The 26440-nt window shown below is 46.5% G+C and overlaps 1 protein-coding gene across 4 annotated transcripts in view; it reads right to left on the reverse strand.

The window, feature by feature from the left end:
- The window catches only part of FAT1 (FAT atypical cadherin 1), a 123423-nt gene extending 100114 nt beyond the window's left edge, over window positions 1-23309 (reverse strand). For 2 of the 4 annotated variants that reach the window (XM_045785744.2, XM_045785740.2), the window contains exons 1-2: window positions 22917-23309; window positions 5721-9003 (exon numbers count right to left, since the gene is read on the reverse strand). In XM_045785744.2, the coding sequence (XP_045641700.2) occupies window positions 5721-8985 (3265 nt within the window). In that variant the 5' untranslated portion in view covers window positions 8986-9003; window positions 22917-23309. Of the gene's footprint in view, window positions 1-5720; window positions 9004-19628; window positions 19837-20235; window positions 20397-22916 lie in introns of those variants that run through there. The other 2 variants (XM_045785741.2, XM_045785742.2) reach the window with 2 other exon arrangements.
- Window positions 23310-26440: the final 3131 nt, after the last annotated feature.

Genomic DNA, 26440 nt, shown 5'->3' on the forward strand with positions numbered 1-26440 from the left:
TTCCGAAAAATGTCCCTATTTTCCCTCCCCTATTTCATGAATGGTGATTTATCTCATTGCAACAGCTGTACTTCCATATTAATTCTTCCCAAGCCTTTTCACTGAAATGTAAATTTCAATTCTGAAACCACAATGGGGATTCGAAGAGCAACACAGCATTAGTAAGTTTAGAAATTTGCTCTTATCTTAAAGAAAAACATGGTCTCCCCCAAATAAGTCGAAGGGGAAAGGGGAAACACTCTTACTGGGCTGCATTATACTAACAGCCAGAAACTGAACCAAGGTACTCTAGACCGAGGAGAAAACGTACTGAAGGCGTCGCAGTACAACACATACATCAGGGGAAGAGACCCCCAACTACCAACAATTAAAAAAAAAGATCTGCTGGCCAAGCATTTTTTCTAGACATTACCTTAGTTCAAACGTTAACAAGAAGCTGCACCGTTTTCCTGATGCTCAGGTAATAATTAACTTGGATGTATAGTCTCGGCCACCAACGCGAAGCTGCGTTTATTCCATAAACCCGCAACAGGGGTATTCCAGGTTCTGTTCCGCTCAACTCGGAAGCTTACAACAAAGCAACCGGGCACACATTTGACCTGCGCATGGGGGTGAATGCTGAGAAGTATCAAGTCAGACAAACCAGAATCTAGATGTGAAATTACGCATGCTTCAGAGATCCTCTGCTAACATTTCTGTTAAATCTGTTTTATGGCCACCCCTGTAGGTTTTTCAGGACACAAATGGGGGGGGGGGGTAATTTTAATTAGAGGCCAGCAGACTGGCTCTCTAACAAGACCTATTTCCCAAATCATTTCTCACAAAACCGCCAAACCTGAAATGGACGAGCAATCCTGTGGGCATGGATTGGTCGGAACGGTTCACCAACGGTTTTCCTCTCCAGGAAAAGCACGTGATACAGCGAGAGATCATGAGAGGAGTCAAATGACAATCACCCCACACCGCGGTTCCACATCACCTCCCCCCACACCGCGGTTCCACATCACCTCCCCCCACACCGCGGTTCCACATCACCTCCCTGCAAAGCCAGAGAGCAAAATATGTGCAAAAGGCAGAGCTAACAGGACCGCACATTTGGCTACATGTTTTAGGTAGTTCATAGAATTTCTATTTCAAAAAAAGAAAAAAAACTTAAAAACTACTTTCAGGGGATGTTTCCAATTTAAGTCGCTTTTTTTTAAAGAACAGGACCATAAAAATAGTAAGAACTAAATTCGGACTGCTGAATATATTCTCTGTTCTATGAAAAGAAAACAAATGATACACCTATTTGACAATGCTGAAATAGGTACAGTACCCAAAAAACTTCTCTGTATTATTCAACCAACACTACAGTTTAAAGTTAAGTCAAAGGCAGGAAGCGAACAGTTAAGTGGGCAGCTTCTTGGTCCTGCACAGGCCCTTGCGAATCAGCCCAGTAGGACATGCGTCACCACAAGACAGAGAAACAGCACGAAAGAAACGGGCAATGAACAGCGTCTGAAGTTCTGGAAAAGTGCTCTTAAAGCTGACCAGAGCCAGACCATCTCCACCTCACACTGATTTTTAGTGTCCTGTCCTATGGGGCCCCCACCTGCGTTCCTGAACTTCTCCTACTTTTTTTTCCATCAGACAGGTACCTCTCTCCACGCTTTCGACCTGCACTAGGAATTCGCTACACAAACCCCCAAAAATAACATATCTAATTTTACTATTTCTACTGCACAAAACATACTGACTTCTCCTGAAAGAATTCTATGCTATGATGCCAACTATCTTGCCAAAAATCTCTAAAATAACTCAGGCTGATAATCCTCTAAAATAACTCGGGCTGGTAATTCTTTTGCCAGAAACACATCTTACAATGTAAACAGGCCAATGTGTAAATACTGTTAAATCACTTCGATTCGACTCCAAAAAAACATAAACATTAATCTGTGTATTAAGTACTTTTTTTGGTAAAGCCGAAGACCACAGAACAGATGACCAAGAAATTTCCACCTTTGCACCTTCAAATCTCATTATCTACAGACATAGACAACAGTTTCTTACACACTTACAACCCCACTGTCCACAGTCTCACTTCATCCCCTCACCCCCTACCAAGTTACCACTAGAAAACTCCGGCACTGCCATTCAGCTCCGAAAACTACTATAGATTTCAGAATACGGCCTTGTTTGGTTGGTTGTTTCCCCTTTTTCCCTGGTAGTAAGAGTATCCCAATCTCTTAAATTTATAGGCAAAAAAATACTCATTATTCTAAATGAGTCTTTAAAAAGCAACAATAGGGGCGCCTGGGTGGCTTAATCAATAAAGGGGCCAACTCTTGACTCAGCTCCCGTCACCATCTCAGGATGGTGAGATCGAGTCCCACATCAGGCTCCATGCTGAACGTGGAACCTGCTTCAGGTTCTCTCTCCCTCTCCCTCTCCCCTTCCCCTGCTCACGTGTGCTCCCTCCTCCTCTAAAAAATAATACATAATACACACATAAAAAGCAACTATAAAAATACTCTTTCCCCTTGAAAAAAAAAACCCAAAAGGCAGTGCTCATATAATTTACATTACCTGATGACTTAAATTAAGACTGTGGTTCTATTTTCTGTCTCAACTTCAACTTGTACCAATTCTTTTTAGGCTTTCAAGAGTGACTTTAGAAAAGGAAAAAAAAAAAAGTAGGAATAATCGTCCTTAGGAAATTCACAAACATACTCATTGTTTTATCCGCAGTTCTTAAATTCTGGGTATTCTTCCATGTTGACACTGTACCTGAAAATTTGAATTAATATTGGAGGGTATAACAAAATATATATATATCTCCTATTCTTTGGCTGAGTGACTGAAAGAAAATAGCATCACCAACAGCAGCCAGTTACACTATTATTTTAAAATCTGGCTCTAACAGCCACGTTGTGTCCCCAGGGGTGAGCACCTAATCTCCGCTGGGCCACCGGAGACCCACCCTGAGCACCAACCTAGTCCGCCGTCCCGTGTCGTCCCCACCCCGCCAAGCCCCCAGTCCCACCTCTGCTCGCACAAGACGAGGGGAAGGACGGTGATCCAGGAGGAGCTCGCCAACCTGCGAGCACACGTGTGCACTGGCAGGAAAGAGAAGGTGGTTCACCAGACAGCTAGGGCGGATGATAAAGTACTGCCGCTCCGCCTGAAGAAGGTAGGGGAAACACGATCTCCGGGATTAAAGGAGGGACTGTGTTCGCAAACCAAGGAACAGGGCTCCACTTGGCCAACGCTGACGTGCCAGCGTCCCCAGCAGTGACCACGGCCGTGACAGACCCTGCTGAGGCACCGCCCCTGACAGAAATGCCACCCAGCATCTCAAAGCAACCGGGTGCGGACAGTCTGACCAGTTCAGGAGGACGGGCTGCCACTCGGCCCGCACAACCTGTGGACGGAAAAGCACCGCTTGCTACCGGAGACCAGGATGACGGGGACGTCCCAGATCGCGGGCAGACTTAAGAACAAAGCAAAGTGAACGCAGACAACGTCCGAAGGAGACAGAACCTGAAGACGTGGCTGGCAACTGCTATTTTACGTTAGCACGTCCTTTGTAAAATGCCGTTCAGGGGTCCGATAAAATCTAGAGCTCTCAACATTTTTAAGCCCAAGCCCCTTGGACTCTGCAGCTCTTTTCAGTTTTTGCTTAGACACAATTCATTCTTTGCAGCTAATGGAGCTGAAGAAGCCTGGGAATAAAGTGTGAAACAAGGTTAATAAAGTCCTTTGCCTAGTATACGGTTGTATTTCTTATGCCGTCGACACTGATTTGTACACAGAAAGCAAAGTTGTCTACAGAAAGCTAATCACTGCACGTCATATGACTGACAATCTCATGAAATCTGACTGAAGATGTTAAATGGCAGTATAAGGTAAAAACATAAAAATGGGGCATTTTATACATTAATTACACTGAAATTTAAAAACAAAGAAAACATAAATCTCTAAATAAAAATTTTTTTTCTGGTATTTTAGACAAGTGGTATATAATCCATAAATACATGTAACACACGCCAGTGGTACATAACTCACTAGAAATAAGAATCCCCTGGGAAAACAAAAGTACATTAAAAATATCACAGCCTCTAAAATAACTCGTTTCTAGGATAATTATATGTTTCTTGTACTTTATACATATTAGATGTAGGCATGGTTGGGGGGTGGGTATTAACTAAAGAATTTATTTGTGGTATTACTGAACATAAACTTAAAGTTTCAATGTATTAAGAAAAGCATCTTTTCTTAGAATGGATATGCTCCTAAAGGAAGCATCAAGGAGATTAACAAACCGAACTCCATCCATGGCAGTGCATCCGGCACTGTGATTACTACCCAATTTCCTTCTACTTCCATGCCCGTTCTCAGAGGGCCGACATTCGAAGCCCCATAATCATTAATTTACTCCTTCTTTCAACATTTAATGAGCAGCTTCTACATGCCTGGTACTTCCTGCTAGGCCCGAGGACAGAACCGGCAGGAGCTAAAAGCCTGTCCTGAAAGATGGTTTGGGGCTGAATTGTGTCCCCCAATATTCATGCGTTCAAGTCCCAATCCCTCAGAACACTGACTTGGAGATAAGGACTTAAAAGAGAGAAATAAAATGAGGTCATCAGTGGTCCCTAATCCAACAGGGCTGGTGTCCTTTCCAGAGATTAGGACCCAGACATACGCAGGGAAGATGGTTTGAAGACACAGGGAGAAGACAAGACAAGGAGAAAAGACTCAGAAAAAACCATGCCAACACCTCCAACTTCGACTTCTAGCCTCCAGAACTGTGAAACCATCGATGCCTGTGGTTTAAGCCACCCAGCCTGTGCACTCTGCTAGGGCAGCCCTCAGCAAACTAGGACAAAGGTTCACACTCCACTGGGCAGACAGACACACAGCCATTCTGTGAAAAGCAGCTCCATGAGAGATCTGCACAAAGTGCAAAACAACACACACTCTAGCCTCAACTGGCTGTCTTGGATGTTCTGGTTTTAGGCTCTTATTCCAGGGGGAAGAGTAGCGTAACAAAGCATTCCCACCATTCCCAAGACACGAATAGACTCTAACACATGCTGGGCAGCCCTCCCACGTTGTTTCACTTTATCTCCCATTCGTCTTGCAGCCATTTCGAGTGTCCCCATCTTACAGATGAAGTGTCAGTAAGATAACTAACTTGTCAAGATCACCCTGCAAGAGCCAAGTCCCTTCAATGCAACGTCGCACTGCCCTGCTTCTCTCTCAAACAAAACCTGGAGGACCTCCTAAGGAAAGCAGCCCACATCAGGGAAGCTCCAGCAGAGCGTTCTCTCTGTGCCCGGCACTGGTTCGCAGGTGTACCATCACCTCGAGAAGGCATGCTAGCAGTGGGAGGGGCTGTTCTAAGTCTGCAGACAGTCTGGAACGGTTTCGCAAAGCTACAGCGAAACCACAATGATGCTTCTGATAATACAGAGCACAAACTTAAAGACCAGTATCAGTGGTGATGATGTCAATTTTCCCCTGCCTGTTTTTTTTTTTTTAAACTCATTTTATGCCAAGTCATTCACGTTCCTTTGGTTCCAAACACATTGCTAACTACGCACAGAGACACCTGTGAAAGGACGAAAAGCATGCACGCAACTTCTGTGTTGAGCCCTGAGAGGCCAAAAGGGAACGTTAAAGCAGCTAGCGCGGGGCAGAGATTTCCTTTAGGAAAACCAGAGTAATAACGTATTTACCTGTTTCTTCATCTATTCTGAAAACCCCAACACCGGAACCATCTCTAATGGAATAGCGGACCTCCCCGTCTCTTCCTGTGTCCTCATCATGAGCAGATACTGTCATTATGGAGAAACCAACAGGGACATCCTCTTTCACGACAGCCTTTTCCACGAAGCTGGAAAACACTGGTGGGTGTAAGTTCTCATTCACATCAATGACCTCCACCTCAACATAGCAAGTGGAAGACAGAGACACCGGCTTCCCTTTGTCTTTGGCCCTCACGGTGAGATTATAAACTTGCTTCTTCTCAAAGTCCAAATGCTGTACAATCCTGACTGCTCCGCTGAGTTTATCCACATCAAAGTGTCCTTCTCCGTGATCCAGAAGACTGTACCTCACTTGGCTAGACGGACCTAAATCAGGATCAGAGGCCTCCAACCACATGATTATGGTTCCTTCTGGAAGGTCCTCTCGAACTTTCACACGGTAATTAGGTGGCATGAATTTAGGTGGGTTGTCATTAACATCCTCTAATGATACTTTCAAAAGCACAGTGGAAAGCAGCTGGGGCTCCTCTCGAGCTTGGTCCCTGGCCTCAATCTTTAAGTAATGCACATGCTGTACTTCCCGATCCAAAGGGTACGTGGTTTTAACAACTCCAGTCACGCTGTCAATGGAAAATTTATCTGTGTCTGTAAGAATAGAGTAGGTCACATGTCCATTTGGCCCTAAATCTTTATCTGTGGCTTCAACCTGGATGATTTCACTATTTATCTCTTTGTCTTCGCTCACTTCAACAAAATAGCTCTCCTGTAAGAACTCTGGGGGATTATCATTGGCATCCAGAACTCTGACGTCTAGGAGACGCCAAGCGGCCTTCTGTGGTATTCCAAGGTCAGAGACCGTAATGTTCAGGGTGTACTTGTCTGTTGTTTCACGGTCAAGTGGCGATAAAATTTTTAGCATTCCAGTTTCCGTGTCAATAATGAAGCAACTGTCTTCATTTCCTCCAGAAATAGCATAGACCAGTTTCCCATTGAAGCCAGTGTCAAGGTCAGTAGCATTCATGAAAATTATGCTGGAACCCACTGGACGGTTTTCCTTTACCTCAATGCCGGCTGGAAGGGTACTTCTGAACTGAGGCGCATGCGCGTTGACAGAGTGGGAATCAAAGAAAATATCCTCGACCTCTCCCTGACTGTGTAACTTATTCGCCTGCAGGAGCTTCTCCGCCAGCATCTTGGCCACGCCAGTGTCTTCACACTCCAAGTGTACTGGCTTGCGACTGGCGGCCACAGTCAGGTTGATGTATGACGGTGTGGCGAAATTTTCTCCATCTGTAGCTGTGATTCTCAGGCTGTGAAAGGACACCCTGGTCCCTAAGCCATCCAGGAGCGACCGCTTTAGGGACAGCACCCCAGAGTTGGGGTTTAAGCTAAACAGATCCAGGTCATTTCCGGCTTCAATCTGGTATCGGACCAACTGAAGTTCATCGGCATCGATGGCAGAAACAGTAGCTATTTGCTCCCCCACACCTAGATCCCTGGGGATCGTCCCCTCACAGTTGATCTTCTCAAACAAGGGCGTGTTGTCATTCAAGTTACTCAGAGTCACCGTGGCAAGGACTTCAACTTCCCGGCGGTATGGCAAGCCCCAGTCTGACGCCCGAATCCTCAGAGTATAAACTCGAGGCATCAGCTCGTAGTCCAAGTCTTCTGAAGTACTCACGGCACCAGTGAAATGGTTAATGACGAACGGCACGTGATTTAAGTTTGCGATACTGTAGGTCACATAGCCGTTCTCACCCTCATCCGGGTCTACGGCACTCACGCTCATGACTGTCGTCCCAATGGGCACATTCTCGTCAAAAGATGCCTTGTAAGCAGTCTGGGTAAATTCAGGGGGATTGCTATTTGCGCTTAAGACTTTAACCAAGACTCTGGTGGAGGCTCTTCTGTCACTTGTTGTTACTTCGAGTTCAAAATGGGACGCCTGCTGTCTTTTAATTGGTTCTAAAATGGAAATGAGACCAGTGTTGTGATTTAAACTGAATTTAGCTTTTCCGGGTGTACTTTTAAAAACATACCTCAAATGAGAATAACTAGGCTTGGCTTTCACCATGACCACGGGTGTATTGGAAGGAGCAAATTCACTGATCTCTGCTCTATAAACATCCTTTTCAAACTTGACCGGGCCAGCTTTGAACTGCGGAGAAGTCACACGAATGACTTTTACAGAAGAGAACTGGGGAGGAGTCCCTTTATCTTTAGCCTGTAGTGTCAGATTGTAGCCAAAAGGATGACTGTCCCAGTCGATGGCACCCACAGCTTTGACTTTATATTCTTTGCTCCCCGGGGAGGACCGCACCGTTCTAAACTGTTGAAGGAGGTCACCGGCCACAATGCTTAAGGAAGCTATTTCCCCATTGGGACCCTGATCGCAGTCATCCACCGTTACGATTGCGTATGTTGGGTCCTTGTCCAGCTCTGACGGGGACAGCGTCACCGCCGTTAGGACGGGAGCACATCCATTGGCCTGCTCCACGTGGACGGTCAGCTTGGCCATGCTGCTGATACCACTGCTTCCGTACAGTTTCATGCCACGGTCCACAGCAAGAATTTCCAGTTCATAGAGCTTGGTCTCTGCGTAATCGAGTCTGCCAGTTAGAACTACTGCACCACTGGTTGGGTGAATCGCAAACATGTCTGTTCGGTCTTTGAAACTGTAGTAAAACTCTCCATTGGTTCCTATGTCTGCATCTGTGGCACTGACTCTTGCAACGCTGGTCCTTATGGCTGTGTTCTCAGGCAAGGAAACACTGTACGAGGTGGGTGAGAAGAGCGGTCTCAAGTCATTTGTATCCAGCACTTGCACCCTGACCTTTGCTCGTGCTTCAGCATTAGTATTCTTTTCAACTGCTTTGACTATCAGGGTGTAATGGTCTTTCACTTCTCTATTCAGAATAGCTGTATTTCCTCCTTTGGTCCTTATTCTTAAGAAGCAAAAGTCCCCAAGAATGTACTCTTCGGCTTTGAAAAGGTTTTCATTGTCTCCGGAGACAATTTTGTACCTTAGCTCCCACAGTGGGTTTGTAAGGTAGATACCCATCTTCACGGGATGCCCCACATAGGTTTTCGCGGCAGAGTTCTCGTGCACAGTGACGTTGTACTGGAACTGCGTAAACTGGAGAGGCGTCTGGGCAAGGGTCTGGCTTCCATCACCATCTCCAAAATGCTGGAGGAGGAGGAGCAGAAGTGGAAGAAAGACCAGGGGTCTCCCCATCGCTTAACCCTCAGGAACCTAAAACAGAAGAAAGAAATAAGAATCATGACCTCAAAGAAATAAAACAAACAAAACAGTGTAAATTTGTTCTGTTAGTTTGTCTGGGACCTTACGGATTAATAAGTACTGTGGTACATCTGCATGAAATATGAATACATGCAGTAGTTATTAGGTTTTTCCCTGTTTTCCAAGTATCAATACCTCTAATACGTCTGGAATTACTAAGTTTAGGAAAAATCTTTTTCTCATACTTTGAAGACTCAAGTTTAAGAATCAGAAGGAGCATCAGATCAAAGACTGCCGACTCAGGGGCGCCTGGGTGGCACAGCGGTTAAGCGTCTGCCTTGGGCTCAGGGCGTGATCCCAGCGTTCTGGGATCGAGCCCCACATCAGGCTCCTCCCCTATGAGCCTGCTTCTTCCTCTCCCACTCCCCTGCTGTGTTCCCTCTCTCGCTGGCTGTCTCTGTCTCTGTCAAATAAATAAATAAAATCTTTAAAAAAAAAAAAAAGACTGCCGACTCAAACAACTAAGTTATAATCTTATATTTAAATCTTCAAGGCAAATATAACCAATTGTTAACAAAAGGAGATGACAAACATTTTTTAGGTTTACTCACACACAATAAAATAAATGCCCCAAAGCTCACAAATTTAATGCCACTTATAGTATTCTAAGCTCAAGAAGCTCTGAACAATGAATTTAAAACAAAAACTCTGAAAGGTGGTTTCATGTGACCTCCCATAATGACATTGTGTAAACTCCTTTCAAAATTTATCATGAAATTATTTCTTTATAAGAGTAATTAAATTCACTCCCTACAAAACGTAAGGGTTCACTGTCCTGTTTAGCACCATAACTACTTAAGGGTATTAAAATAATTATAAAATAATTATATCACTTTGATACTGAGGTCACTTCTACATCAACATGAGTCAAAAAAGAGTCCATTTACAAATGGGAAACCAGCAGCTTAATGTCAAACAGAACTTTTCCTAAGTCAGCAAAGCAAATTTCACCAACCGCATCAATGTTTTCTCACCACTGCTATCAACAACCAGTGTTCACAACTGAATACAAGACATACACATACACACACAGCTAAAGTATCTAAGCTAAACACACGGAAGGGGCCCAATCAATGCAGCAAGATGGCGGGCCCTCTGGGAAGGTCGGAGGGTGAGACAGAAGGCAAGGGGGCATTTGAGACAGGGCCGCCTCTAACATGGGAAGGAAGGCCAGTGGCCTGCTGGGTGAGTAGGACAATTATTTTCAGACCAACTATTCCTCTACATGCCAACAAATTCACCTTACAAATCAACGGAGCCTCACCACACATCCCAGTACTCAGCAGAGGACAGCACCGCACCCGGCAAAGGAACTCTCGGATGAAGATTAGCTAACGGGAGTGAAAGGTGAAAAGCGGCAGCAGACTGCAGGCCTGGTTTAACGGCCAGCTGAAGTTAGCACGGCATTAATTTAGTGTCTCAACTGTGCCACTGCCAACTCTGCCCATCAGTCATCTCATGAGGGGAAAAAGGAGAGTCCTGATATGCGCAAACCAAGAAGCAGCTTAACTGATACCGAATTACGCTGCAGTTGGGCCCCTACCTTGTTCCTTAGCTATCACGCCACATCCTCAGCGGAGAAAGCCAGGAGACTACAGAGATTTTTGGCTTCCAGGAGAATAATCATCATTTAAACAATAAGAAAAACGGTTTTCTCCCCCAAGTGATCTCTTCATTTGGTCAACAGTTCTAATATTCAGAGAAATCTTAATTTTGTCATGATCCAATAATTTTATCAAAACAAGGGAAAACTTCAATTCGACCTACAGGTATTGAGAATCTGCTACCATGTAAGGTACGTGGAACTAAAGACCATTCCCTGATCCTAAGGCATTTACAGACTAGGGACAGTGTGTGTGTGTGTGTGTGTGTGTGTGTTTGAACATATATATAAACAGCGCTTTTAAAAACACTTAAAAAGCTGTCAAACAAGCACTGTCTTTTGTTTTACAGGATTTGTTACTGCTATCTACTTTACAAGTATTATGCCAAGATTCTATTGTAAGCAATTAAATTATCTTTGCTTAATTCTACATATAAAATATTATGCAGTCATTAAAAAGAATAAGACAGCACTCTCTATGTTGCTATGTGGAGATCGTCCGATATGTTAACTGGCAAAACGAAACTGACCCCATTTATGTTTGTAAAAAGGGACGGGAGACGAATTGTGGGCACAGGACATGAATGTGCTGAAAACTGAACAGAAAAATTCTGGATTAAAAAAATAAACGGTCAACAGTGGTTAACTTCCAGAGAATAGGCAGCTGGGGGAATGTTCACGTTACATTTTCACTTTTCTGAATTTCTTAGCATAGCTGCATGGTATCTGTATCAATCATTCATTCACTCCTCTCACCCAATTATTTGATTTATTCAGTGAGTATTGAATGAACCCCTGCTATGTGCTAAGAACAGTTCTAGATGCCGGGGATACAAAAATGAGCCAAACTAAGCAATAAATCCTCATGGAAGACATATGTTTCCTGGTGAGAACAAGCAAACAGTGTGTATCACGTGCTGACGACGGGGCAATAAGGAGAAAGTAAAGAAGGGAAGACACTGTGGTCAGGAACCGGAAGGGAAAGAGAGAACCCTAAATTCCAAAGGCCCAGGAGGCATTTTAGGATGTTCAGTATTATTCTGGTCTGAACCCACTAAAAGCCTGTTGGATCTTCTTCATCTCACACCACACACCCCCTACCAAAAAAAAAAAAAAAAAAAAAAGTTTCCAGACATTGCCAATGTTCCCTGGGGCTCAAAATCACCTCCAGTAGGGAAGCAGGAGTTAGAGAAACAGCAGAGACCACTGTGGTGGGGGCACAGTGCGTCAGGGGAGGGCAGTAAGGGAGATTTTTTTTTTCCTATAGATTTTTAATTTTAGAAGCATTTTAGATTTACAGAAAAGTTATGAAGATAGTTTCCCCTGTTGCTCACATCTCACATTATTCTGGTCCACTCGTCACAACTCATGAACTAGTACTGATAGACTGTTAGTAACCAGCTAGAAGACTACTGCACTAATAGAGGTGACAGGCCTTGGTGGCTTAGCCCAGAAATGCTAGTGCTGGGGGTGGGGAGCAGCAGTCAAATTCTGGATGAATGGGGGGGGGGGAGTGAGAGGAGACAAAGGGGAGAAAGGAGACAGGTATCAAGATTCCCAGGACTGGGTGCTGAGCATGGAGAATGGAGCTGCCAGGCACTCCCCAAGAGGAACAGGATCTAGAGATTAAGATCAGGAGCTCAGTTTTGGAAAGTTAAGGTGGAAATACCCACTGTTACCCAAGTAATGATTTCAAATGGGCAGGGAGAATTGTGGGAGAGGTCCAGCCTGGAGACACAAATGTGAGAACGGCCCGAAAATACAAAAGATATTTAAAACCACAAAACTGAATCATATCACCCAGGGAGAGAACACAGATGGGGAGGAAAAGATAACCAAGCACACAGCCCTGATGCTCCCCAAGACTTGGAGGACAGAGGAGGAGAACCAGCACAGGAGACGGGCACAGTCACTGATGCACAAGCAGGAAACGGTGGCGTGGTAAAGACAGGACAGGTCCAATAGTCTTTGAACAGCTGAAGCTGAACATTAGGATGCGCAGACGACCCATAAGAACTGGCTGGTCCCGCGCTGCGGCACGCACTGCTGGCTGGCCCTGGACGCCCTCTCAGCCCGTAAACCCCGGCCAAGGGAAGACCCAACACATCACCATACTGTGTCTGCTCTCTCCCCACTGCAGCTCAGCCACTCAGCAGGACCATGGGCTCTGCCCGCACCCCCCCCCCCCACGGCCCCATTCCCGCGCCTGGACCACCTTCTGCAGCGCCCCCCCCCCCCCCCCCCCGCCAGCTCTGCTCAGGGACGCCTCAAAGCTGGACCACACTCATCACAGAAACCTTTCCCACCCCGGAACGTCCTGGCTGACAGAATGCCGCTGTGATCAGAATCAACTATTAAAGGCAATCCTTTTGATTGGGAGGGAAAAAACCCACTTTTAAGTAGGAGATACTGTTAACCCTTAGTAACAGAACCCAGAACTGTGAACTCAGGTTCTGCTATAAAATGCCACGATCCAAGAACAGTGGCTGGTCTTCTCTGCAGAACACACCGGAATGTTGAACGGATAAGAAAAAAACCCAAAAAAGATACTAGTACCATTTCATCTGAAAAGTACATTACCTAGAGTTCATGCTTATGAACATTAACATGATTTTAGCCAAAGGCTACACTTTGATAGTTAGAAGGTGATCATAGTCCTTGAACTCACAGTAAGTTAGGATTTCTATGCATTTTCCAGAGTGAAAACCAAGAGTGTTTACTTAGCTCAGCCCTTACAGAAAAGGGCTTCAGGTCCACAGCTGAGATACCTTTAGCACAGATTTCTGAAAATCCATAAATAAGTGAAAAATAATTTTCCTAGTAGAAATCAGATATTAACACGCTCATATTTCTTCATTAGGGAGACCTTCATGTCAACTATTCCAAGTCAATGACTGTGACCACACATTCTTCACAAAACAGAACCCAGCCCCGGCACTGGGAACGTAACTGCATCAATTCAAATACTTAGATCTAAAGATGAAGATTCAGAAATGTTTCATACGCTCCTGAGACAGGATGAGGGGAGAGGCAGCATTACACATGCATAAATTCTATTAAATGTTACACATTTACTATTTAGAGGTCCCAGTTCTTAACAGCCCATTAGCCCTCCACGCCACAGGGAACAGTATCAATTCCACGTATGGTGACAAAATACACAAAAATATTCACATGAAGAACTCTGTGTTCTCCCTTAGCGTGTTCTCCCACATACTCCCACTCTGTATCAGCAGCAGTAAGAGCGTCACTAGAGTTGAACTTATTACTTTAATTCAGAGCTTAATGTTCAGTTTGAATAGTGTCACATTTTTAAAGTATTTTTGAAGATGTCTAAACTGCAGGGAAGATACCTACATTTTCAAAGAAAAATGTCACAAAGTTGTCAAAGAAAATATGAAACGTGACTTTTTTTATTATTGTATATTAAATAAACGTTTAATGGCCTCTAAAATCATTTAATAAGAGTAAAAAAAAAAAAAGATTGTCTCCTACTAAGGAAGTCTGTTTATTATTCAGCTATGACCAATTCACAGCTTCACAACATTGACAGGAGAGGGAAAAAAATCATTTTCCTAATAAATTATAATAGCCGTGAACAGGACTTTTAAAAGTTTTCATTATGCCACTGAAAAATTAATGGGTTGGGTCTTCTTTATTTTCTGGATGCATACCACATCTTTTTTAAGCCATATTAAGACGTCGGTCAGTAAATACAGGGGTGGGGGGCCCAGCCATGAATCCAGAATGGAACAGCAGCCTTAAGCTTGGTATGTATCATTTAACTGCTTCTGGTAGTTCTGCATGTTGTTAGTTCTGATTGGAGCTGCAGTAAGTCTGATTACTCTGGCAATGACTTCATTTAAATATTGCCTTCAAATGATCAACAACGGATTCTAATTTAACTCCAAGCGGTCTCCAAACTATCAATACTGACAGTGAGAACTCCACGTCTCTCCCCTCAGCACCTTACAACTCTTTTTCAGGACTTAAAACCTTAAGAAAGTTAATGAGACCTCCTAATTTTTAAGGAGCCTCCACAGAAAATCTATGTAATTTGCTTCCCATATGAATCTATAAAACACGTCTCTGGGTATCTGAAGAGGGCAGTCTCTGGCTGTTCTGAGCTATTGTGACATTAAAGACAAGTCAGGAGAACACCGGCGGCGTGTCCATTTCTGGCTGGGGACGGATGCCTCGCAATTCACTCCTCTCTCCTCTTTTTACAGACAAGACGTGACCACTACCTGTTACCCTCCAAGCGCTTTCTCCTCACCCACGCTCCAGGGCAAACGTTACTCACAGAGAAGCTCCATAAGCACAGTTTACCCTGTGATTTAAGCTCATCTCACCTAATGTATTTTCCTCTGCAAACAGCAATCACTTAAATGTCACCTTGGCAGGGCAGCCGGCAATTAACACTGGCCACACCCTCCACTCCCAAATTAGTGAAGTTTTACTACCGGCCAAATTATGATTATAGTTATTTTCAGGTGTACGTACAGGTATTTCACTTAATAATGGATCAGGAATGTGAACGTTCCTTGCAGGGTAAGAAAATGCAAAGTCACCCGGGAGAGAGTCCCTCCTCTTCCTCTCTTTAAAATGCTCTCTTCCCCTATTCTCCCTTCTTCCCACCTCTCAGAAGAGATGGGACCCACCCCAGCTACAAATGAAGACACCCTGTGAGGCCGGAAAATTTCTTCCCTAAATTATCCCTCTCAAGCATCACACTCAAATGACCCCTTCGACAGGCCCCTTTCACAGAGTCTACACATACACGTTTGTCCCTACTTGAACATAAACATTCAAACCTTCACTTCCTTCAAACGTACACCTTAGGGTTCTCGTTCCTGTTCAGGTGAAGTTCTAAGAACATATGTGCTCAGGGCTACCTTGACTTCTGCCTCCTGTAAAGAGGCCGTTTCTCCCCTGAATGGCTCTCCAGGGCTTCACAAACAGCTTTTCCTGGTGTCACAAGCCAATGTCGAATCAGATGCGCTTTTCTCAGCACTTTCTGACTCAATGTCACACTCCTTACACCCTCCCCAATACCACTGTGTCCTTTCCGTGTCACAGACTGCCTAACACACGGCAATCCACAACACGTGAGCCATGAACGACACTAACTCTTCCTGATTCTCTTCAACACTCTTCACGTTTGACGTGACAAACTTCTGTCTTCAACTCTTTTCACACATGCACGAGGCATCATCCTTAAAGACCTCGCCCACTACGCCCTGACTGTAAAGGATCACTTTGCAAACCCACATTCCAGCCTTAACCTCCCTCAAGAGCAGGAACACCCCTCCTGAGATACCATCAGACCTACAGGACCCAGCCTTTCACCCACTCCCAGTTGCAAAACACCAGCCATTCCACTCTATGATTCCACTACGCATTTCTATGCCAGGGAAGAGTTTCACCACTTCCCAAATCACAAATCACACAGGCTTGCAACCTAAGAAATCAAAGAAAAAAGGGGCTAGCAGACAAAAACTGTGATCTCGCCCAGTCTTTGTCCCTAACCAACTGTGTGGATTCAAGGAAGTCACCTAATCCTTGGGTTCCATTTCTTTATTTGGAAAGCTACAGATTGTACTAAAATCTTTATAGCCTCCTCCCTCCAGGGCGACACTTGTCTCCTCCCCACCCTGCCCCCACCACTTCCCTCTTGCACACACACTGATCTTTTATTTCTAACTACCAAACCTCCATATCTAAAGTTATCAAGACTGGACATTTTCCCCCCTCAATTTCTCAAAATTGTTCCCTGTTTCTGCTGCTGCCATCTAGTTCTATCTGTATTTGCTCGGGCACAGTGTTTCCTAGCTTTCCGGTATTCCCGCTTTCTGGCCCCCTTTCTACTTAGCCTATCAACCACAATCACAATCTCAGGAAAACTTCTTTGCAACATTAGACCCCAGTTTGCAAAAATTCAGTGTTTCCCCTTAGCCTGCTTATTAAGTATATTCTTCTAAGCCTTGTATGAAAGACCTCTGATAATTTTACCTCTACCTACTCTACTAATTGAATCTCTAATTTACTATTTCAAACCAAAAAAGCCTACTTCCCAAGGCTGGGAACCACCAAGCTGTCCCGGACACACGACACCACCTAGTGGTGAAGGCTCTAAACTTAACAAGCTCTCCATCCCCCGCCTTCCTACAAAGACAGGCTAAACGTTTTTTCTGCCCTTCAGTCCTCACATTTATTGTCATCTCGGTCTTCTACATTTCTTCTTTACCTTCCCTTCTTAACACCTGCCCCATAAAAAAACTATACTCCTTGTCTATGAACCAATGTAAGCCCAGGTCATGGATTTCCTATGTTCTACTTGCACACGCGTACACACACACACAGGCTAAGACATAAGTCATGTAAAAACAGGATCGAAGAGGCATTTATAATAAGCCCAACCCACCATTTTCCTAACGATAACATGGTAGCTTCAGCATGCCACAAATCATGTCACAACCAAGGTTTCTACGATTTACTTCACACACGTCATTTCCTGTCCCTGAATTATTCCCTTCTGATTCACTCTGCCCTCAGAACTCACCCTAATATCCACCTCCCCGCCCCTGCCCAGCTCACTGAGGTGCTAGGATCAACTACCCTGTCCCTATCACGCTGGATATAACGGACCACGTACTTGTCCTCCCCCACGGGACTGCAAGGTCCACGAAGGCAGGAAATGGGCGCTGTCCCCTGTATCCTGTGTCCAGCCCAGTGTTCGGCACAGAGGAGAGCCACAGTTGCCGAGTCCATAAATGGATGGAGATTGGAGGCAGGACTCAAGCAGGGGAGGGGAGGGAAGGAGGGGAACATGGGAAAATACACATCCAGCCTTCTGAAATTAACAGAAACTCCAGGTGCAACACCAGGCCAGTAACAACAGTGCAGATGGCTGCCCTAGAGATGGCTCTGATTTCCAGCAGCTGAGAAAGGGGTCACACCCACCTCAAAATGCTTCCAAATTGGCTATAGGAGATGCCAGATCGGTTTCTGTGATGCAGAGTTTAATATGAAGCTCTCTGCTCCAACAGTCTATGAAGGATAAGGATTAAATATTGCCTGGTTTTCCTAAATAGTTTGTAAAAAGACATTTAACCACAGATATATATCCACACATATAATAAACCTTTGGGATTAAGCAAGAATTTTGGCAATATGTTTAAACCTGGGACTTAAAGGTAAGATTTTTAAAAACTTTAAAATACGAAACAGATTCTTCATCTGATGCACTACACTTTGCAATCAGAAGACAAAGTGGCAACGATCTTAAATGAATGACCTGAATCACTCATTTCAAAAACTCCTTTCCAGTGCCTAAGGATAAACTAACACTTGCAAATTGACCAATTAAGTGAGACAAAAAAAAATACAGTTTGGCGTCATCATCTATATAATTTGGTCAAAAGAAAGCTTACCTACTGCAATTTCGCACTCATAAAGATTAAACAGACACCTAGCCTTATGGCTTCCTGCTATTAAGTCAGGTCCTTTAGGCCACAAATTGGGCCACTGAGACAACATTTAATGCAACAATAATGCACTAATTTGATTCAGTTTACTGAGTCTATGTAAAATCAGCCAAACTGGGGTGGAAAACAGATGGTGGCAGACTTGATAGGGGTTAAATAACCGGTGAGGTCCCGCTCACCTCTAACAGTCAAAGAAACAAGTGCTTCAGAGGTGGCTCAGGAGCTGAGTCTACAGACAAGCACGAGACAGGCAGGAGCTCGGGACGAAAACAGCGCTAGTTTACACATAATTTTCAGATTCCCCTTTTGGCACTTGTCCACAACACGGATTAAATAATCTATTAACATTATGATAACCCACTGGGGGAACTTCTAGTGACTAAATAAAAGACACAAGGAGTATACAGGTGGCCTGAATGCTTTCATTAAGTCCTCTAACAATCTTGCTTCCCTTCAGAGTAACAAAAGATTTTGGCTCAGGTAAGATGTTCCTTTTTCAAGAAATGGGTACACAAATGCACACTTTATTCAAATCAAAACTCACACTGAGCTTGTCAAATGCCATGTTTGGCTTCACTTAGAGTTATATCAATTTTTTTCAATTATATAATGCTTCAAGTATTTTTAAATCCATCTTAAAGTTTAATACTACAATAAAGACAAGAATAATAATTCTAGTTGCGGAACTAGAGCTGTCCTTTTAAAACTCAAAGATAAAGCCAAATATCCTATATTATATATATATTAACCTATACAACTACAGAAACACATTTTCATGAATAACCATAACAACTGGACATGCTGGGTATCAATCACAACTCTAAGAATATGGAAATAATACTACCACAGCCTAGTTTCATCACGTGCAGATAACTCCAAGTACTGAAACCCATGTCCGACCATACAAAGCCTTAAGAAGCTGCCTTTACTAAAGATAAATGAAGATCATTTGCCTTTTAATTTTTTTCCGATTTTAATAGTGACTGTAAATATCCAGTAAAAAAGGAAAATAAAATCTACCTACCAAGCACCAGAGCTGTTTAACAAAAGCCCCTTAAAGAAACCGTAGTTCAAACACATGCAAAAAAAAAAAAAAAACCACCGTTAAATGCATAAAAAAAAATACTTGAGTTTACTTTCCTAATGCATACAATTGCGTCCTTGTTTTCAAAGCTCTGCGATTCACTTCAGTGGGAACAAAAAAATCTCACGGCGACAACAGAAAGTTAGCTTCCTGGAAGACAGCATTGTAAGAAAAAGCAGTGAAGAATGAGAATCCCTTTCTAAAAAAAAAAAAAAAACTAGTTAAGCAGCACATTTTTGCAAAGGTTCGGCCCCGCAATTTATCAGTCGCACCAATTCCATCCACGTTCAAGCAGTTAGCGCTTAACCTCAGAGCAGCGCTCCCTCGGGGCACAAAACTGCTAGGAGTCGGACTCCATTGCAAAGACCCCATCTCTGGCTCCCGGCCGCCCCTTTCATCTCACCTACGCCGGGACTGTCTCGTAAACTGAAGAACTAACCCAGGGGCGAGATCAGTTAAGTCTTGAGCAGGCTCCAGGGTGACCCGGGGAGCGAGCGGGGCGCGGCGGCCAAGTTTCCGAGCTCCGGGCGCAGCGGAAGCCCTCGCCCTGGGCCGCCGGGAGCCCCGCGCCGCGGCCGCCGCTCCGATTTCCAGCAATGGCTCCAGGACCAGAGCCGCGCAGCCCGGGCCGCCGCCGCCCGCCGCCGGCTCGCAGCGGCTCTGGCTCGGTAATTACCATGCGGTTCACGCCGCCAGTTATCCCCTCCCACCCCTCCGCCCCCGCGTCCTCCCGCCGCCCGAGTCCGGAGCCGGTCCGCCACTTCCCGAGCCGGCAGGCGCCGCGGCACCGGGCCGCCTTCCCGCGGAGCCTGCTTTCACCGCACTTCCCTGAGCCCCGGCTGGTCCGCGAGGGAAGCACCAAGGGAGCCGAGAGCCCGCCAGCCCCGGCAGCAAGCTGCACGCCGCCCGGCACCGACGGCTCCGGCCCCGGCCGCGCACTGGCACCCCGGCGCCTCGCCGCCCCTCGCTCGCCCGCCCTCCAGCCCCAACTTCGTTTCTACCAAACTTACAGCAAAGTTGGCCCCAAGTGGCGGCGGCGCTCTCGGGGACGCGCGCCTCGTCGCCTCAGCGCGCCCCCGACTGGGGGCCGGGTCGTCCGGGGGGCCTCCGTGGGCCGGCGGGGCCGCACGCTGTGGGCGGCCCCCTCGCTTCCCGCGCGCCCCGCTCCCCGGCCCGCTGTCCGCGTGCCCGCTCCCAGGCCCCGGCGCCGAGTGTATCCCTCCGCCCGCAGCCACGCCCGCGAGCGCCGGCGCTCGTTTCTGCCGCGCGGAAACTCGACCCGACTTTCCCCGGCGGCCAGACGGAGCTCGCGGGCCCCGGGCATGGGGCCCCGGGCAGCGGCCCCCGCCGCGGGTCAGTGACCCCCCTGCCGCTACAGCCGCCAGCTCCTCGCGAGGAGACAAGCGAGCGCCCAGGGTGATCTGGCGACCCTCCGAGGAGCAGTGTGGGGCTTGCCCCCGTGCGGCCGTTAGTTACGGCTGGCACACACATTTGTGCGGGGAATTAGTAAGGAATGTGTCCTGCAAGGAAAGGGGAAGCAGTTCAGCCTTGGGGGGAGCCAGCTGAGGCTAATAAAGCTTCTCCCGCTCGCTTTAGATTCCCTAGAACCTTCAGGGAATTCCTAAATCTGCATTTGAAAGCCTGTTCTGGGTCTGCAATTGCTCGGTGGAATAACATCTTCCAAAAGGTCTCAAAAGGAATGCGGTTAGATCGGATCTACTTCCTCCTTCGGCCCACACCAAGATCCAGGGAAAATGAAAGCGCTTCCTCCGCCACTCCATCGTGCAGAGCTAGTTAAACCCCATCACCTCCCCGACCCCGGTCACGAGCCCCAACACCGGCCTCTTCCGGCGGACACCCCGGCTCCCACGTCTGCGGGACAAAAGGCTGCGGAGCCGCCTCGTGCGCCTTCCCGGCCGGCAAGTCCACCCCACAAACTGTGAACCCGGTCTGACGTGCAACTACAAGTTCCCTAGGGAGAAGGGGGAGCCCCACGCCGGGAAGCCCCCCAGCCCGAGCGCGCCGTCCGGGGTCCGGGGGCTGCGAGCCCAGCCTCAGCGCCGACGTAGCTCCGGCCGCCGGCTCCGCACGGCTGAGCCCGGCCGAAGCCCGGAGTGCTCCTGGGCGTTGAAAACGGCCCAGGGAAGAGGGCGGACAGGATCTCGGAAAGTTTGTGGGGCTCGAACATTTAACACTGTGAGGACAAAGATCTGATCTCCCTGGAACCGGTGGAGGGGGCTGCGGGGGGGAACTTGCAAGGCAGACGCGGGCGACTGAGTCTAGGGTTAGAGAAAGTCCTCGGTTCAAAGTTAATGCAGTCTCTTCTTAACACATCCCAAATAAGGTGTTTGAAAAAATAAAGGTGTCTAGCAGGTTATGGCTAAGAAGGAAGAACAATGCCTGCTGAATGAATGTGCCGATTCGTAGCACTAAGAGTAGGTGGTGTATCCCCCGCGCATTACGTGGAATACACATAAATTCACGCACCCAGCAAACACCACCATCCAAACACTGGGCCGTGGCCATAAATGCGCAGTGTCCTGGACTTACAGGTCCATTTTATACTTCGAACACATCGAAAATAGGTGACCTGATCTCCAAGCTCTACCGGTTTGCGCCCCTTGCCTAATACCAACTCTCAACAAATCACAGTCACACAAGAACGACAACAGTTTGCTGGGGGGGGGGGGGGGGCGAGGTAGAGTTGGAGGGGAAAGAAGAACAGTAAAAAGTAAAAAGACATCATCCCGTAACATAAAATCACAAGACGTCTTAAATGGCACAAAAGAGCTCCTGAAGAAAATGACCATTCATTAATAAATAAAAACCCTCACTCGGGCTAGAACATCTGCTTGGGAATCCCGATTCTCCAGGCTCACTGCGAAACCTAATTGCCTGGAAGAAGTTGCACTTTTTCGCCACAGGAACAGCCGAGAGCCAGAGATGGAGATTTCAGACCCTGGCGCTGCCACGTTTTCCTGCTCCTTTAGCCCTAAGGAAACGAAACAGAGATGCCTCTGCTACCACCGAATTACCTTCACGAGAAAGAGAAATGCAGTTAAAGCTCCGCGTGTGTCCTTTCGATTGTTGGCCCTCCCTAACCCTGTCCCCAAAGGCTTTTGGAAATTAGGGGACTGGGGGACGGTTCCTGAAAACGAAAACGCTTTCCTCCAGCACCGCCTCTCCAACCAGTGCACCCAAGCTCGTGTGTGAAAATTCGATACAGAATAGCCGGAGTGGGTGGTAAGTGAGGGCTGGGAGCTCACGCCCACGTCCCAGGAGCGCCCGGCAGGTCCAAGTTCTCGGTCCGCGCGGAACCCAGCGGGGACCGCGCGCCCTGCCGGGTGCCCGGACTAGAGGGCGCTGCGCCACTGCAGATCGCGCGGCCCCGAGGTGCGCCCTCCCTGGGCACCATTTCTATAGTAAGTTACATTCAAAATAATGCACAAACGCACAGCTTTTCAAGTTCTTTTGAACAGTGCTATGTATGTATTTTATGAATTCCAAAGCCTGTGCAGACTGATCTTGCCATTCCCGAGCCATGTGCCCCGAGAGGGGTGTGCAGCTCGCCAGGAAGAGAGCCTGTAGGATGCACACGCTTCCCTGCGCTGGCGCAGGGCCAGACACCCCACGCAATTTCATTTACGTTTAAACTTAAATACAAAAGGCTTATACTAAACAAAGAACTCACCAGTCCAGCCACTCGAGTCCTTGGGTGCTGGCTTTAAAGTCTCCGGCAGCTCCGTAATCCCCACACGATTTGGATCTTTGCTAAAAGCCGTATCTCAAGTACCAACTTTGCCTGCCTCCGATCTTCAGCATGTCCCCAACGAGAGTGCGATCCGCCCGCGCTGCCCGGACCCGGGGCGCCACATCTCCGGAGGCTCCCGTCCCGGGTGGAAAGTTGAGCACTACGAGGAGGCGGAATGAGAGTGCGCGAGGGCCACGGAACAGGGCCGAGGAGAAGCCAAGTTTGTCAGGACATGTCCAGGCAGCGAGCCGCCGAGTTCAGGAGTTGCGGCCGGGAACTGCGGCGGATCACTGCCTCTTCCCCACTCCCTCCCTCCTGGAGGAGGTGGGGGAGGGGAGGTGACGTCAGCGCCCCGCCTCGCCCCCCGCCCCGCGGCGCGGACGGGATCCTCCTGCGGGGTCCGCCTCCCCGACAGTAGCAGCGCGGAGCGCGGGGCTGGGGCGGCGTCCGCAGCCGCAGCGCTGTCCGCCCGCAGGCGCGTAGCCCTCTCCACCGGGCGGCGTGTCCCCGGCTCCGCCGAGCGCCGGCGTTCCGGGCACTCAGCACCCGCGCGGCCCCGGAGCCCCGCGGCGCGCCCCTCCCCGGTGTTCTTTTTTGCAAGCCCCCTCCCGCAGCGTTTCCCACGCGTCGAACTGCAGGTGATGCTCTTCGTCTTCTGCAGCTGAATTTCGCCGCGACGTGTCGCCTGCCGGGTGTTTGCAGGGCGGGAGCAAGAACAGTCCCTGCAGACTGGCCTGGACGACTTGGACTTTGTAGCCCTCCAACTTCGGGATGTGATATATTTTATATATTTTAAATAGTTCTTGTGCTCTAGCGCTGTTTGTGGTCTTTGTGTCGAAAATCACAGAGCCATGTTGTAATTTTCAAATCCTTTCCAAAAGCGCCTACGTTTTTACACGGTACTCCGAAGCGTGTAAGGTTCCGAGGGGTGTGGGGAAGAGATGGAGGAGGAGCCAGTTTTTAATGTGTTTTACAAACCATCCGTCGTGATAGGGACCAGTACACAAATCAGTGGTCTACTCGTAACGTAGCCTAAGATAAATGCGACACTATTGAAATGCAATTTATAAACGAACGCATGGTTTTTATGTAAGCGTCCAGACTCCAGGAAAAATATCTACTGTGGAATGTTGTGGGGTTTTTTAATGCCGCTAAAGTACCAAAATAAAATCTCTCCTGAAGAGCGTGAAATTCCCAGGGAGCCATGTCTGTGAGCTGACACTGTCCACAGAAGGTCGGCATTAAAATTCAGAGAACCCTGGAAAGGGCGAGGACGCTGGGAACGGGTTCTATCAGTACATTTGCTGCCATTGATGTAAATCTGCGGGTCTGTTCAGCGGGCTGCTCTCCTCGCAGGGTAAAGAGCAAAACCCTGCGGACACAGGAAACAAGGCAGGGAGTTAAACAGTTACGAGACAAGAAGATTAAATGTTGGAGTATTGTGTAGGAGGAAGTCGTATAACTACTCTAAATTTCAGTTTCCTCACCTGTGATAAGGAATCGTATTTGTTTCACACGGTGAAAATGCATTTGTGTATTTATTAAAAAAAAAATTACTGAATGCCATGCTTTTGCCAGGGAGACAAAATTCATCCATGTGAGCAACACTTTCACTGAGCATCGTCCAAAGTGTCTAGCAAGCGCACAGCAGTACACCAACAGCCGTTTTCTTACCCTCCCCACCCGCAGTGTGTCTGCTTTCTCATCTCTAAAATTCGGAAGAGTAAAAGGGAGGTTATCACAAGTAATCCAAGATACGTTTTGATTTAGAAGGGAGGAGAGGGCAGTGAGAAGCTAGGAGACAGAGAACTTTGGGAAAGGACCTTAGGCCTCTGCAGACCAGAGGGCAGCCAGAAGGTGCCAGATTCCTGAGGAGGGAGGAGGCAATCAAAAGAAAGACTGGCTTGGGAGGCCAGCCGTCAGTGCCGAGGACAGACTTCTCATGCTTCACTATTTCAACACACAGGCTCGCTCCTTTTATGTCAATAGTTGAAATTAGAAATTGACCACATATTACAAGTTCTTATTAATGAGCCACATAAATTTTCCCCAGATGCTGCTGTGCAATTTGATCTTTAGAGTTATCATAGGTAAATCAAAGTATTTCCATTTAAAAAAAGAAAAAGAAAAAAACACAAACAAAAGGAAAGTATCTAGAATTGAGGGTATCACTCAAAATAGCTATTTTTAAAAACAAAGTGAGAGGGGCAGAAAACTTTTAGCAAGCTCCAGACCTGCCTGTTCCAATACCATAGGTAGATAACTAGCCACAAGTGGTTGTTTAAATTAATTTAAAATCCAGTTATTTTGGTCTCACTGGTTACATTTCAAGTATACCATATCAGCTTGTGGCTAGTGGCTACCTATTGTTCAGGACGAATGAAAGAATTATTTTCTTCGTGACAGAATTCTATTGGACAGCATTATTATAGACTTTGCTATTATCTTTGGAATGCTACATCAAGTATTATAGTTTTTCATGCACCCAATACTGAGTCACTTCCAAAGTAAAACAAACAAAAAAAAACCAACCAGAATCACAGAAGGATTCACTCATTCTGCAAATATTTATCAAGTACCAACAAAATGCTATGAGAAATAGGACTCGAATTTTAATGAGTTAGATGTGTTTGGTGATTAAGAAACATTAACATGGCCTAACATGGACTTCTAATTGTTTGCTTTCATTGCCAAATACTAAAACCAGGGAAAATCATACACTTAAAGCAGAAACGAATTCTAAGGCACTTTTAGGCCTAGTCCTAGCATTAAGTAATTCTTAGTCTGATTGGCTTCTCTGTTCCTTGTTCCTGCTCTCATCACCTGTGCTCCCTTTCTGCCTAAACTTCCTGGAGGTAACACCCTCTTCCGCCCTCTTCTGCCCTCTCCGCTTCCCCAGCTTTGGAATTATTTTACTCTTTGCATTCAAATACAGCTCTCCTCTGGGATCTGCTTGTACTCTCCAAGGGGGCCATTAGAACCCACAACGACTCAATCTGATAAGAATCGGTGGTTAACTATGGGTATGAATATGTTAATATTTCTAGTCCCTCCGAAGTGCCTTGTAACAAGGGCTTTCTTAAAGCTAAACCTTAATGGTAAAATTTCATTCTAATGGTGAAATTCCAGATGCCCTGGACAGTTGGGCAAATACAAATCACTTACTGGGTAGCTATTAAAAAAAAAAAAAAAAGTATACCTTATTTTAGGAATAAATACATAATAGAATAGGGTGGTTGTGGACATTCTGTCCCTACAAAGATAAAATCAACATCCCCCAAGTGGTTTAGGACAGGATCTTGCTGGATAAATATAATTCTTACAGTGTTTTCTCAGCTCAGTGAGTGAAGGATCCCAAGTCTACCTTTTTGAACAGAAAGCAATGGATCTTTCAGAAACTGTTAAAAACACTTTCTCCATAAAGATAAGAGAAAGAACTCAAGGTCAGTAAATCTGGTTTGAGC

The sequence above is a fragment of the Ursus americanus genome, chromosome 27 (assembly GCF_024610735.1).
Source record: "Ursus americanus isolate L20-20 chromosome 27, mUrsAme1.1.p, whole genome shotgun sequence".
Taxonomy (NCBI): Eukaryota; Metazoa; Chordata; class Mammalia; order Carnivora; family Ursidae; genus Ursus; species Ursus americanus.